This window comes from Mustelus asterias, chromosome 6 (assembly GCF_964213995.1).
Source record: "Mustelus asterias chromosome 6, sMusAst1.hap1.1, whole genome shotgun sequence".
Lineage (NCBI taxonomy): Eukaryota > Metazoa > Chordata > Chondrichthyes > Carcharhiniformes > Triakidae > Mustelus > Mustelus asterias.
Genome location: NC_135806.1, coordinates 142,195,615 through 142,209,713, shown reverse-complemented (window position 1 = coordinate 142,209,713; position 14,099 = coordinate 142,195,615). Strand labels below are relative to the sequence as shown.

General features: G+C 54.0%; 1 protein-coding gene and 1 long non-coding RNA gene across 7 annotated transcripts in view; one reads left to right on the top strand and one right to left on the bottom strand.

Annotated features, from left to right (window-relative positions):
- The window catches only part of LOC144495207 (uncharacterized), a 37,716-nt gene extending 23,850 nt beyond the window's left edge, over nucleotides 1-13,866 (top strand). Inside the window, exon 3 of the long non-coding RNA XR_013498221.1 lies at nucleotides 13,193-13,866. This is a non-coding gene — a long non-coding RNA (uncharacterized LOC144495207). The remainder of the gene's footprint in view (nucleotides 1-13,192) is intronic.
- lifra (LIF receptor subunit alpha a) overlaps nucleotides 1-14,099 on the bottom strand; it is a 222,714-nt gene that overhangs the window by 21,748 nt on the left and 186,867 nt on the right. For all 6 annotated transcript variants that reach the window (XM_078215241.1, XM_078215244.1, XM_078215246.1 and 3 more), the window contains 4 exons: nucleotides 13,869-13,936; nucleotides 11,328-11,538; nucleotides 8,861-9,043; nucleotides 781-882 (listed from right to left, as the gene is read on the bottom strand). In XM_078215241.1, coding sequence (XP_078071367.1) covers nucleotides 781-882; nucleotides 8,861-9,043; nucleotides 11,328-11,538; nucleotides 13,869-13,936 — 564 coding nt within the window. The remainder of the gene's footprint in view (nucleotides 1-780; nucleotides 883-8,860; nucleotides 9,044-11,327; nucleotides 11,539-13,868; nucleotides 13,937-14,099) is intronic.

The following is a 14,099-nucleotide window of genomic DNA, read 5'->3' as shown; positions in this document are numbered from 1 at the left end:
GGAATTAAACATAAACAATTGCAAAATATTGCGATTATAAGTGGTTTTTCAAGCTTCCCCAGTCTCTCCCCTGATCACGTGGGATAATTTCACTCTTGGGGTTCTCATCTTGTTTATGAGTTGGCAGTAATGTATTTACCATCATCCGTTACATTAACTGGCAGTATCAAATGCCTTTGATGAAACAGGACAAGTCAAGGCCACCATGGAATTTAACAATACTTTGCAACTTGACATGGGTACATTGACAGGCAGAACAGGGTAAGGTTGTTCACGAGGCAACAAAGATCAGGGGACACAGAAAAATACAAAATCTCTACTAAGGTCTGGATAGAGTGGACACACGGAAGATGTTTCAATTAGTAGAGGAGACCAGAATCCGAGGGCACAGCCTCAGAATAAAGGAACAATCCTTTAAAACAGAGATGAGGAATTTCTACAGCCAGGGGGTGGCGAATCTGTGGAATTCATTACCACAGAAGGCTGTAGAGGCCAGGTCATTGAGTGTCTTTAAGACAGAGATAGATAGGGTCTTGATTGGTAAGGGGATCAAATGTTACGGAGAAAAGGCAGGAGAATGGGATTAAGGCAGGAGAAACTATCAGCCATGATTGAATGGCGGAGCAGACTCGATGGGCCGAGTGGCCGAATTCTGCTTCTATATCTTATGGTCTAAGTTGTCGGAGCAAGGTGGATTTACTTTTGATAGTCTGGGATCAGTGGCACTGCAGCACACATTCAGACCTTACTTTGTTTCGGCTCTGTGGTCGTCTCCCTTACCTAGTTCATGTGTGTACCCAACCAGCTTCTTCACTAAGTAATCTCCATTATTCCTGCACTCGTACACTTCGAGGTTGTACCGTACTCCAGCATGAAAGGTATCTGAGAGAGACAATGCAGCTCCTTATCAAAACAGTTCAAAACTAATCACACATTTTAAAACTTGCACCTTCCAGCAATGTGGTTTTCTAAAATTAGCACAGGGCGGTCTCAGTGTGGGTGGATCAATGTGACATGGGCATAAAATCAACTATTTTCCAGTTGGAGACACCAAAGAATAGCTGATACAGAAAATGGAAAAGTATTACTATGATGTAGATGGGGAAGAGAGTGTTTAGAAGAATGAGACGTGGTCTCAATGAAACTTACAAAATTCTTACATGATCAAGGCTGATCGATCATCTATCTTTAGTCCAGGGACCTGGCTTTGATTCCCGGCTTGGGTCACCGTCTGTGCGGAGTTTGCACGTTCTCCGTGTCTGCATGAGTTTCCTCCGGGTACTCCGGTTCCCTCCCACAGTCCGAAAGAAGTGCTGGTTAGGTGGATTGGCCATGCTAAATTCTCCCTCAGTGAACCCAAACAGGCACCAGAGTGTGGCGACTAGGGGATTTTCACAGTAACTTCATTGCGGTGTTAATGTTAGTCCACTTGTGACACTAATAAATAAACTTTACTTTACTTTTACAATGCGTGGCAGGGTTGATGCAGGAAGAATGTTTTCCCTGACTGAGGAGGTGATCTAGAAGCAGAGGACACAACCTCAGAACAAGGGCAGGCCATTCAAGACTGAGATAAGGAGGGATTTCTTCACTCAGAGGGTGGTGAACCTGTGAAATTCTCGACCCACAAGGGCTCTGGGAGGCAGAATCATTCGGCGTCTTCAAGACAGAAATGGATAAATTTCTAGATATAAAATGCATCGAGGGATATGGTGAGTAGTGTGGAAAAGTGGCGGTGAGATAGATAATCAGCCATGATCTAGATGAATGCCAGTGCAGGTTCAATGGGCCGAATGGCCTGCTCCTGCTCCTATTTCCTATGTTCTTGTCACCCTGCAACCTCAGAGGGATTTTTAATCTGAGGTCCTTCAGCCTTAATGTGACAACATTCAATAAATGTGAGGTGATTCATTTTGGTAGGACAAATTTAAATGTGGATTACAGGGTCAAAGGTAGGGTTCTGAAGACTGTGGAGGAACAGAGAGATCTTGGGGTCCATATCCACAGATCTCTAAAGGTTGCCAGTCAAGTGGATAGAGCTGTGAAGAAGGCCTATAGTGTGTTAGCTTTTATTAACAGGGGGTTGGAGTTTAAGAGCCGTGGGGTTATGCTGCAACTGTACAGGACCTTGGTGAGACCACATTTGGAATAGTGTGCGCAGTTCTGGTCACCTCACTATAAGAAGGATGTGGAAGCGCTGGAAAGAGTGCAGAGGAGATTTACCAGGATGCTGCCTGGTTTGGAGGGTAGGTCATATGAGGAAAGGTTGAGGGAGCTAGGGCTGTTCTCTCTGGAGCGGAGGAGGCTGAGGGGAGACTTAATAGAGGTGTATAAAATGATGAAGGGGATAGATAGAGTGAACGTTCAAAGACTATTTCCTCGGGTGGATGGAGCTATTACAAGGGGGCATAACTATAGGGTTCGTGGTGGGAGATACAGGACGGATATCAGAGGTAGGTTCTTTACGCAGAGAGTGGTTGGGGTGTGGAATGGACTGCCTGCAGTGATAGTGGAGTCAGACACTTTAGAAACATTTAAGCGGTTATTGGATAGGCACATGGAGCACACCAGGATGATAGGGAGTGGGATAGCTTGATCTTGGTTTCAGATAAAGCTCGGCACAACATTGTGGGCCGAAGGGCCTGTTCTGTGCTGTACTGTTCTATGTTCTATGTTCTATGTTCTAACGAGGAGGAAACGTTACTGGTTTCGATGAGTTACTACGAGGAATAGAAAGAGTTAATCCAAAACATTTCTCCAAGTTAAATCACAGACTGCAGGGTGATTGGTTCAAATCGGGAAAAGATACGGGACTGACATCAAGAAGCAACTTGCTTCAGAGTTTAGAATGGAGGGTACGACAAAAATACGTGGCGGTCCATTTAGGACTGAGATGAGCAGAAACATCTTGACTCAGGGTTTGGAATTCGCTACCACCGGAAGCTGCGGAGGGCAAGTCACTGAATATGGTTCAGAAGGAAACTATGATCGATTCCTCGACTGTAAAGGGTGTCGGGAGGATACGGAGAGAATGCTGGAGCACGGCGTTAAGATACAGGATCAGACTTGATCTTGATCAATGACGGAGCGGGCCAAATAACCAACTCCGCTCCCATTTACTATGTTTCTCTGAGGGGGAGAGAGAGAGAGTGTGCGGGGGAGAGCGAGAGAGAGAGCGCGCGGGGGAGAACGAGAAAGAGAGAGAGCGCGCGGGGGAGAACGAGAAAGAGAGAGAGCGCGCGGGGAAGAGCGAGAGAGAGAGAGCGCGCGGGGAAGAGCGAGAGAGAGAGAGCGCGCGCGGGGGAGAGCGAGAGAGAGAGAGCGCGCGCGGGGGAGAGAGAGAGAGCGCGCGGGGGAGAACCAGAGAGAGAGAGCGCGCGGGGGAGAACCAGAGAGAGAGAGCGCGCGGGGGAGAACCAGAGAGAGAGAGCGCGCGGGGGAGAACCAGAGAGAGAGAGCGCGCGGGGGAGAACCAGAGAGAGAGAGCGCGCGGGGGAGAACGAGAAAGAGAGAGAGCGCGCGGGGGAGAACGAGAAAGAGAGAGAGCGCGCGGGGGAGAACCAGAGAGAGAGCGCGCGGGGGAGAACCAGAGAGAGAGAGCGCGCGGGGGAGAACCAGAGAGAGAGAGCGCGCGGGGGAGAACCAGAGAGAGAGAGCGCGCGGGGGAGAACCAGAGAGAGAGAGCGCGCGGGGGAGAACCAGAGAGAGAGAGCGCGCGGGGGAGAACCAGAGAGAGAGAGCGCGCGGGGGAGAATCAGAGAGAGAGAGCGCGCGGGGGAGAACCAGAGAGAGAGAGCGCGCGGGGGAGAACCAGAGAGAGAGAGCGCGCGGGGGAGAACCAGAGAGAGAGAGCGCGCGGGGGAGAACCAGAGAGAGAGAGCGCGCGGGGGAGAATCAGAGAGAGAGAGCGCGCGGGGGAGAATCAGAGAGAGAGAGCGCGCGGGGGAGAATCAGAGAGAGAGAGCGCGCGGGGGAGAATCAGAGAGAGAGAGCGCGCGGGGGAGAATCAGAGAGAGAGAGCGCGCGGGGGAGAATCAGAGAGAGAGAGCGCGCGGGGGAGAATCAGAGAGAGAGAGCGCGCGGGGGAGAATCAGAGAGAGAGAGCGCGCGGGGGAGAATCAGAGAGAGAGAGCGCGCGGGGGAGAATCAGAGAGAGAGAGCGCGCGGGGGAGAATCAGAGAGAGAGAGCGCGCGGGGGAGAATCAGAGAGAGAGAGCGCGCGGGGGAGAATCAGAGAGAGAGAGCGCGCGGGGGAGAATCAGAGAGAGAGAGCGCGCGGGGGAGAATCAGAGAGAGAGAGCGCGCGGGGGAGAATCAGAGAGAGAGAGCGCGCGGGGGAGAATCAGAGAGAGAGAGCGCGCGGGGGAGAATCAGAGAGAGAGAGCGCGCGGGGGAGAATCAGAGAGAGAGAGCGCGCGGGGGAGAATCAGAGAGAGAGAGCGCGCGGGGGAGAATCAGAGAGAGAGAGCGCGCGGGGGAGAATCAGAGAGAGAGAGCGCGCGGGGGAGAATCAGAGAGAGAGAGCGCGCGGGGGAGAATCAGAGAGAGAGAGCGCGCGGGGGAGAATCAGAGAGAGAGAGCGCGCGGGGGAGAATCAGAGAGAGAGAGCGCGCGGGGGAGAATCAGAGAGAGAGAGCGCGCGGGGGAGAATCAGAGAGAGAGAGCGCGCGGGGGAGAATCAGAGAGAGAGAGCGCGCGGGGGAGAATCAGAGAGAGAGAGCGCGCGGGGGAGAATCAGAGAGAGAGAGCGCGCGGGGGAGAATCAGAGAGAGAGAGCGCGCGGGGGAGAATCAGAGAGAGAGAGCGCGCGGGGGAGAATCAGAGAGAGAGAGCGCGCGGGGGAGAATCAGAGAGAGAGAGCGCGCGGGGGAGAATCAGAGAGAGAGAGCGCGCGGGGGAGAATCAGAGAGAGAGAGCGCGCGGGGGAGAATCAGAGAGAGAGAGCGCGCGGGGGAGAATCAGAGAGAGAGAGCGCGCGGGGGAGAATCAGAGAGAGAGAGCGCGCGGGGGAGAATCAGAGAGAGAGAGCGCGCGGGGGAGAATCAGAGAGAGAGAGCGCGCGGGGGAGAATCAGAGAGAGAGAGCGCGCGGGGGAGAATCAGAGAGAGAGAGCGCGCGGGGGAGAATCAGAGAGAGAGAGCGCGCGGGGGAGAATCAGAGAGAGAGAGCGCGCGGGGGAGAATCAGAGAGAGAGAGCGCGCGGGGGAGAATCAGAGAGAGAGAGCGCGCGGGGGAGAATCAGAGAGAGAGAGCGCGCGGGGGAGAATCAGAGAGAGAGAGCGCGCGGGGGAGAATCAGAGAGAGAGAGCGCGCGGGGGAGAATCAGAGAGAGAGAGCGCGCGGGGGAGAATCAGAGAGAGAGAGCGCGCGGGGGAGAATCAGAGAGAGAGAGCGCGCGGGGGAGAATCAGAGAGAGAGAGCGCGCGGGGGAGAATCAGAGAGAGAGAGCGCGCGGGGGAGAATCAGAGAGAGAGAGCGCGCGGGGGAGAATCAGAGAGAGAGAGCGCGCGGGGGAGAATCAGAGAGAGAGAGCGCGCGGGGGAGAATCAGAGAGAGAGAGCGCGCGGGGGAGAATCAGAGAGAGAGAGCGCGCGGGGGAGAATCAGAGAGAGAGAGCGCGCGGGGGAGAATCAGAGAGAGAGAGCGCGCGGGGGAGAATCAGAGAGAGAGCGCGCGCGGGGGAGAATCAGAGAGAGAGAGCGCGCGGGGGAGAATCAGAGAGAGAGAGCGCGCGGGGGAGAATCAGAGAGAGAGAGCGCGCGGGGGAGAATCAGAGAGAGAGAGCGCGCGGGGGAGAATCAGAGAGAGAGCGCGCGCGGGGGAGAATCAGAGAGAGAGAGCGCGCGGGGGAGAATCAGAGAGAGAGAGCGCGCGGGGGAGAATCAGAGAGAGAGAGCGCGCGGGGGAGAATCAGAGAGAGAGAGCGCGCGGGGGAGAATCAGAGAGAGAGAGCGCGCGGGGGAGAATCAGAGAGAGAGAGCGCGCGGGGGAGAATCAGAGAGAGAGAGCGCGCGGGGGAGAATCAGAGAGAGAGAGCGCGCGGGGGAGAATCAGAGAGAGAGAGCGCGCGGGGGAGAATCAGAGAGAGAGAGCGCGCGGGGGAGAATCAGAGAGAGAGAGCGCGCGGGGGAGAATCAGAGAGAGAGAGCGCGCGGGGGAGAATCAGGGAGAGAGAGCGCGCGGGGGAGAATCAGGGAGAGAGAGCGCGCGGGGGAGAATCAGGGAGAGAGAGCGCGCGGGGGAGAATCAGGGAGAGAGAGCGCGCGGGGGAGAATCAGGGAGAGAGAGCGCGCGGGGGAGAATCAGGGAGAGAGAGCGCGCGGGGGAGAATCAGGGAGAGAGAGCGCGCGGGGGAGAATCAGGGAGAGAGAGCGCGCGGGGGAGAATCAGGGAGAGAGAGCGCGCGGGGGAGAATCAGGGAGAGAGAGCGCGCGGGGGAGAATCAGGGAGAGAGAGCGCGCGGGGGAGAATCAGGGAGAGAGCGCGCGCGGGGGAGAATCAGGGAGAGAGCGCGCGCGGGGGAGAATCAGGGAGAGAGAGCGCGCGGGGGAGAATCAGGGAGAGAGAGCGCGCGGGGGAGAATCAGGGAGAGAGAGCGCGCGGGGGAGAATCAGGGAGAGAGAGCGCGCGGGGGAGAATCAGGGAGAGAGAGCGCGCGGGGGAGAATCAGGGAGAGAGAGCGCGCGGGGGAGAATCAGGGAGAGAGAGCGCGCGGGGGAGAATCAGGGAGAGAGAGCGCGCGGGGGAGAATCAGGGAGAGAGAGCGCGCGGGGGAGAATCAGGGAGAGAGAGCGCGCGGGGGAGAATCAGGGAGAGAGAGCGCGCGGGGGAGAATCAGGGAGAGAGAGCGCGCGGGGGAGCGGGAGAGAGAGCGCGCGGGGGAGCGGGAGAGAGAGCGCGCAGGGGAGCGGGAGAGAGAGAGCGGGGGAGCGGGAGAGAGAGAGCGGGGGAGCGGGAGAGAGAGAGCAGGGGAGCGGGAGAGAGAGAGCGGGGGAGCGGGAGAGAGAGAGCGGGGGAGCGGGAGAGAGAGAGCGGGGGAGCGGGAGAGAGAGAGCGGGGGAGCGGGAGAGAGAGAGCGGGGGAGCGGGAGAGAGAGAGCGGGGGAGCGGGAGAGAGAGAGCGGGAGAGAGAGAGCGGGGGAGCGGGAGAGAGAGAGCGGGGGAGCGGGAGAGAGAGAGCGGGGGAGCGGGAGAGAGAGAGCGGGGGAGCGGGAGAGAGAGAGCGGGGGAGCGGGAGAGAGAGAGCGGGGGAGCGGGAGAGAGAGAGCGGGGGAGCGGGAGAGAGAGAGCGGGGGAGCGGGAGAGAGAGAGCGGGGGAGCGGGAGAGAGAGAGCGGGGGAGCGGGAGAGAGAGAGCGGGGGAGCGGGAGAGAGAGAGCGGGGGAGCGGGAGAGAGAGAGCGGGGGAGCGGGAGAGAGAGAGCGGGGGAGCGGGAGAGAGAGAGCGGGGGAGCGGGAGAGAGAGAGCGGGGGAGCGGGAGAGAGAGAGCGGGGGAGCGGGAGAGAGAGAGCGGGGGAGCGGGAGAGAGAGAGCGGGGGAGCGGGAGAGAGAGAGCGGGGGAGCGGGAGAGAGAGAGCGGGGGAGCGGGAGAGAGAGAGCGGGGGAGCGGGAGAGAGAGAGCGGGGGAGCGGGAGAGAGAGAGCGGGGGAGCGGGAGAGAGAGAGCGGGGGAGCGGGAGAGAGAGAGCGGGGGAGCGGGAGAGAGAGAGCGGGGGAGCGGGAGAGAGAGAGCGGGGGAGCGGGAGAGAGAGAGCGGGGGAGCGGGAGAGAGAGAGCGGGGGAGCGGGAGAGAGAGAGCGGGGGAGCGGGAGAGAGAGAGCGGGGGAGCGGGAGAGAGAGAGCGGGGGAGCGGGAGAGAGAGAGCGGGGGAGCGGGAGAGAGAGAGCGGGGGAGCGGGAGAGAGAGAGAGCGGGGGAGCGGGAGAGAGAGAGAGCGGGGGAGCGGGAGAGAGAGAGAGCGGGGGAGCGGGAGAGAGAGAGAGCGGGGGAGCGGGAGAGAGAGAGCGGGGGAGCGGGAGCGAGAGAGCGGGGGAGCGGGAGCGAGAGAGCGGGGGAGCGGGAGCGAGAGAGCGGGGGAGCGAGAGAGAGAGAGAGCGGGGGAGCGAGAGAGAGAGAGAGCGGGGGAGCGGGAGAGAGAGAGCGGGGGAGCGGGAGCGAGAGAGCGGGGGAGCGAGAGAGAGAGAGAGCGGGGGAGCGAGAGAGAGAGAGAGCGGGGGAGCGGGAGAGAGAGAGCGGGGGAGCGGGAGAGAGAGAGCGGGGGAGCGGGAGAGAGAGAGCGGGGGAGCGGGAGAGAGAGAGCGGGGGAGCGGGAGAGAGAGAGCGGGGGGAGCGGGAGAGAGCGGGGGAGCGGGAGAGAGAGCGGGGGAGCGGGAGAGAGAGCGGGGGAGCGGGAGAGAGAGCGGGGGAGCGGGAGAGAGAGCGGGGGAGCGGGAGAGAGAGCGGGGGAGCGGGAGAGAGAGCGGGGGAGCGGGAGAGAGAGCGGGGGAGCGGGAGAGAGAGAGAGCGGGGGAGAGAGGTCGAGCAAGCGTGTGGGGGGGGGGGGGGGGTGGAGCTGGGGGTGGGGGGAAAGAGAGAGAAGAGCTGGGATGGAGAGGGAGGAAGGGAGGGAATGGTCCATGGCAGCAAACGTGAGAGAAGGGGGGGGGGGGGGGGGGTAAAGAGGGGGGCACACAGAGAGAGAGACTGAGTGAGGGGGCAAGGGGGGGGGGGGGGTGGTGCGTGAGGAGGGGGTGCAGTCCCCGCCAGCAAAAGAGAGAGAAACGGAAAGAAAGAGGGAGATGAATATCCAGAGTGCACAAGGGAAAGTGAGTTGGATGGCCAGTCAGAATCCTGAAGCAAAACATTTTCTCATTAAAATACTTCACCTGATTTTAGTGTAACACTTGTAATGTTGGAAGGGAATTTTTGCCAGTTTATGTTGCACAGAGAGTCACCCAGGACTGGACACCACTGTACCGTGTACCCACAGCTCTCAGCCGGATTCCTCTCCCAGGTCAGGTTGAGTCCGTCTCCTGCACCATGGACTTTAACAACGAGCAAATTTTCATCTGGAAAGAAAAAAGGTTGTTAGAGATTGGGCACCTGAAAGGGAATCTAACCAATAGGACCTCATGGGACAGTATGCTTAGGATCACCCAGCTACACTGTGGAGCTCACTGCACGTGCCAATGCCCAGAGATTAAAGTAAGCGTTTACAGAGCATCTTTCACATGGAATATCGCTGAAAAGCATTCACTGCTAATGTAGCAAGTAGCTGCCCGACATTGTTAGCTCATCAACCTGATACATTAACTCCTTGGTCATTCCCAATCATTCTTTGGCATCCTTTGCCTTTACTCCTCACCCAGGCTCAGTTTTAAATTTGGCTTCTGTCTTTCACTCTCTCCAACCCTCGCAACAGCCCTGAATGAAAGGGGGTGCAGTGGGTGGAGGGAGAGGGTTTGCCCTCCAGTTTTTTTGTTGATTCAAGTGCTTGGTCGCACAACAGAACCAGGAGGTCACGGCAGCACTCACCTGTGAACCTGGGTTAGGGGCGTTACTTGACTGACACAACCCCTCGTATATGTCAATCTAAACAAGGGGGTTGGCAACTCGCTTCCACAACAGTTTATGAATGTAATGACTTATTACAATAACACATTCCAGCTGAGATTAATGGAACCTTGGCCAATTTCTTTCTACTTAACAGACTAACAAGAACCAATGACACAACGGCCAGGAATCCAACCTGGAACCTATGGCTTTTTTATTATTATTATTATTCATTTGTGGGACATGGGCGTCACTGGCTGGCCAGCATTTATTACCCATCCCTAGTTGCCCAGACAGCAGTTGAGAGTCAACCACATTGCTGTGGCTCTGGAGTCACATGTAGGCCAGACTGGGTAGGGAAGATTTCCTTCCCTAAAGGACATTAGTGACCCAGATGGGTTTTTCTGACTGGCAGGCAGTGACGAGTGGGGTCCCGCAAGGATATGTCCAGGGGTTACACTGTTCACATTATATATTAATGATTTGGTTGAGAGCAGAACGTTTTTTTTAAAGTTTAGTTTGGACATCATGATCGGCACAGGCTTGGAGGGCTGAAGGGCCTGTTCCCATGCTGCAATTTTCTTTCTTCTTCTAGGGAATTTGCAGATGATGCCAAGTTGGGTGGGAGGGTGAGCTGTGAGGAGGATGAAAAGATGCTTCAGCGTGATTTGGACAGGCTGAGTGTGTGGGCAGATGCAGTATCATATGGATAAATAGGAAGGCTGATCATTATCTGAATGGGTGTAAATTGAGAGAGGCGGATACTCAGTGAGACCTTGGAATCCTCGTGCATCAGTCACTGAGAGTAAGCGCGCAGGTACAGCAGGCAGTAAAGAAGGCAAATGGTATGTTGGTCTTCATAGCAAGAAGATTTGAGTACAAGGATAGAGAAGTTTTACTGCAATTGTAAAGGGTATTGGTCAGGCCACACCTGGAATATTGTGTGCGGTTTTGGTGTCCTTATCGGAGGAAGGATGTCCTTGCTATAAAGGGAGTACAGCGAAGGTTTACCAGGCTGATTCCTGGGATGGCAGGTCTGTCATATGAGGAGCGACTAAGTCGGTTAGAATTATATTCACTGGAGTTTAGAAGAGTGAGAGGGGATCTCATAGAAACCTATAAAATTCGAACAGGGTTAAACAGGGTAGATTCAGAAAGAATGTTCCCGATGGTGGGGGAGTCCAGAACTAGGGGTCATAGTTTGAGGATAAGGGATAAACCTTTTAGAACTGAGGTGAGGAGAGATTTCTTCACCCACAGAATGCAGTTGAGGCCAAAAGTTGTGTGATTTCAAGAAGAAATCTTTGATCCCTTTAGCTCTCGGGGCTAAAAGGATCAAAGTGTATGGGGGCGGGGGGCGGTGGGGGTGGGGGGGGGGGGGATCAAGGTATTGAATTTGATGATCAAAATGAACAGCGGAGCAGGCTCGAAGGGCCAAATGGCCTCCTCCAGTTTCTATGTATGGATGTTCTATCCCTTCACCAGTTTTACAATTCCTGTCAAATCGGAACTCATGTCCACTGGCTTGTTAGTCCAGGTCTCTCAGTCCAGTAGCATCATTACAAAATGAATAGATTTACAGGCCACAAGAATTTATATGGTTGCTATGCTACTTCAGGCTCCCCCCCACCTCCAAAGACAACATTACAGAAGAACATATTAGAAACACCTTGTTGTCTTGTCTCAGTAATTGATAAACACAAGTGTGCTGCAAGTTTGGGGCTGAGGGCTCTCATTGAATCAGTAAAGTGTGAAATGTTGGAGAAACATAGGAGCAGGAGTAAGCCACTTAGCACTCACCAGGCGTGGCTGGGAGGATCCTAATCACAGAGGGAGGTGATGTCCCAGCATTGTTTTCCGCTCTGACAGTAATTATGTAGCCAGCTTGATCGAGCTGTATCTCCACCTTGGACTTTGACGTCTTGACAGAACGTGACGAATTGCTTCCCACCTTCCTCCAGGTTGCAGAATAGGACACAACTGGACCATTCGAATCAGCAGCTGAAAGTGGCTGCAAGAAAGACACAGATTGAAGCAGCTTATTTAACCATCCAAATTATTTTGATCCGTGGGCAGGTGCAAGGATAAGCTTTTCCAGATGATAGGAGATTCTCCTTGCAAACTTTTCCCTCCATCAGAAATTTCCTGGTTCCTATTTTATTGACTTTGCTGTTAATTAATGATATTCGTCAAAGATGTCATGCCATTTACTAACCTGTACAGCTGCTCCCTAGTTAACCCCAACCTTTCGAAGTGTCTGATTCCACATTCCAAAACCTCACCCACTATTGATAATAAATTGACTGGCCTGCAGTTGCTTGGACTGCCCTTTCTTGAGTCAAGGTGTCACATTTACCACTTTCCAATCCTCCTCCTTTACTGCTTGCTGTGCCTGAGCGCTTACTTTCAGCAACTGATGCACGAGGACTCCAAGGTCTCATTGAGTATCCCCCTCTCTCAATTTACACCCATTCAAGTAATAATCTGTCTTTCCATTATTGCTACCAAAGTGGATAACCTCACATTTATCCACATTCCCTTCTGCGCAAGAAACACTTTTCACTGTATACTAATACGGCACAGTGGTTGGCATTGCTGCCTCACGGCACCAGGGACCCAGGTTCAATTCTGGCCTCGGGTCAGCGTCTGTGTGAAGTTTGCACATTCTGTGCGAGTTTCCTCTGGGTTCTCCGGTTTCCTCACACAGTCCAAAGATGTGTGGGTTAGGTTGATTGGCCATGCTAAATTGACCTAGTGTTAGGGAATTAGCAGGGTAAATATGTGGGGTTGTGGGAGTGGGGCCTGGATTGGATTGTGGTCGGTGCAGACTCGATGGGCCAAATGGCCTCCTTCTGCACTGTAGGGATTCTGTGGAATCTATGATTCTATGTGGTGGCAATAATAAATCAAATCAAAATCGAAACAAAATCTGGCATGTCCCCCATATTGAGAAAAGATTATGGCAAGCCCTTCCACTATCTTCACTGCCACTTGCTTCAGCGCTCCCTCCGGACCAGGTAACTAATCACTCTAAGCAAAGGCCTTTCCAGTGTCTCCTTTTAGATTGCCTGAATTATCTCCACTTCTTTAGTGCCAGAGGTAGTAGTAGAGGCCTGTTTCCATACTGTAAACCTCTATGATTCTATAAACAGCAGGTTTTTTATTTCAGAATTCCAGGATTGGAACAGTTTGCTTTTCTGTTAAGGTTAAGGGGAGATTTAATATGATTATAGGAACAAAGGAATGAGGAGCATAAGTAGGCAAATTCAGCGCTGCAAGCCTGCTCCTCCAATCAATCAGACATGGCTGATCTGGCTGATGGTTGCGAAAATGATGACGGGATTGAGTAGATTAGGAGAAACCATTTCTACTGGCAGGAGATCCTCTCATTCTGCTAAACTCCAAAGGATACAAGGCCAATTTGTTCAACCTTTCTTCATAAGGCAACCTCCCTCACCCCAGGAATTAGTTGAGTGAACCGACAATTATATCCTTTTTGAAAGAAGGAGACCAAAACTGTACACTGTACTCCAGATGCGTCTAACTCAAGGTCCTGTATTGCTGCAGCAAAATCTCCCGACCATATACTCAACTGTCCTTGTAATGGACAAGTATATAACTGAGTCTACTAAGGTTATTGACTTTAACTCTCTTTCTGTCCACAGACGCTGCCTGACATGCCGAGTATTTCCGGCATTTTCTGTTTTTACTCCCCTTCTCCGATCGGAGAACAAACCGTGCCACTTCACTGAAATCTCACATCTCTGGCACCATGCTGGAACACCTTGACATCCATCCTAAAGTATAGTATTTTTTCTCCTCCTCAATGGTTGGTTGTATCACAGCTGGTATGGCTCCTGCTCTGCCCAAGACCGCAAGAAACTACAAAAGATCATGAATGAAGTTCAATCCATCACAAAAACCAGCCTCCCATCCATTGACTCTGTCTACACTTCCTGTTGCCTCGACAAAGCAGCCAGCATAATCAAGGACCCCGCGCACCCCGGACATTCTCTCTTCCATCTTTTTCCTTCGTGAAAAAGATACAAAAGTCTGAGGTCACGCACCAACCGACTCAAGAACAGCTTCTTCCCTGCTGCTGTCAGACTTTTGAATGGACCTACCTTGCATTAAGTTGATCTTTCTCTACACCCTAGCTATGACTGTAACAATGCATTATGCACCCTCTCCTTTTCTTCTCTATGAATGGTATGCTTTGTCTGTGTAGCGTTCAAGAAACAATACTTTTCACTGTATACTAATACATGTGACAACAATATATCAAATCAAAATCTTGGTGACTCAACCGAGTATATTAAAAATGTGATTTTGGGTCTTTACCTTCCAGTAAAGAGTCACAGTTCTATTTGGCTGAATCCTCCTCCAAACATTCAGGCTGGCGGATGGAGCTGCAATTGGAGGCATTTGTGAGGAAAAAGAGACATAGAAACGATAAAAGGTTTCACATTATAGATGATTAACTTTCCAATATGGAATTGCCTTGTCGAAACTGCCAACGGTCCATTATACACACAGAAACAAGGGCAGACTCTTCAAATTACTCCTTCCTTT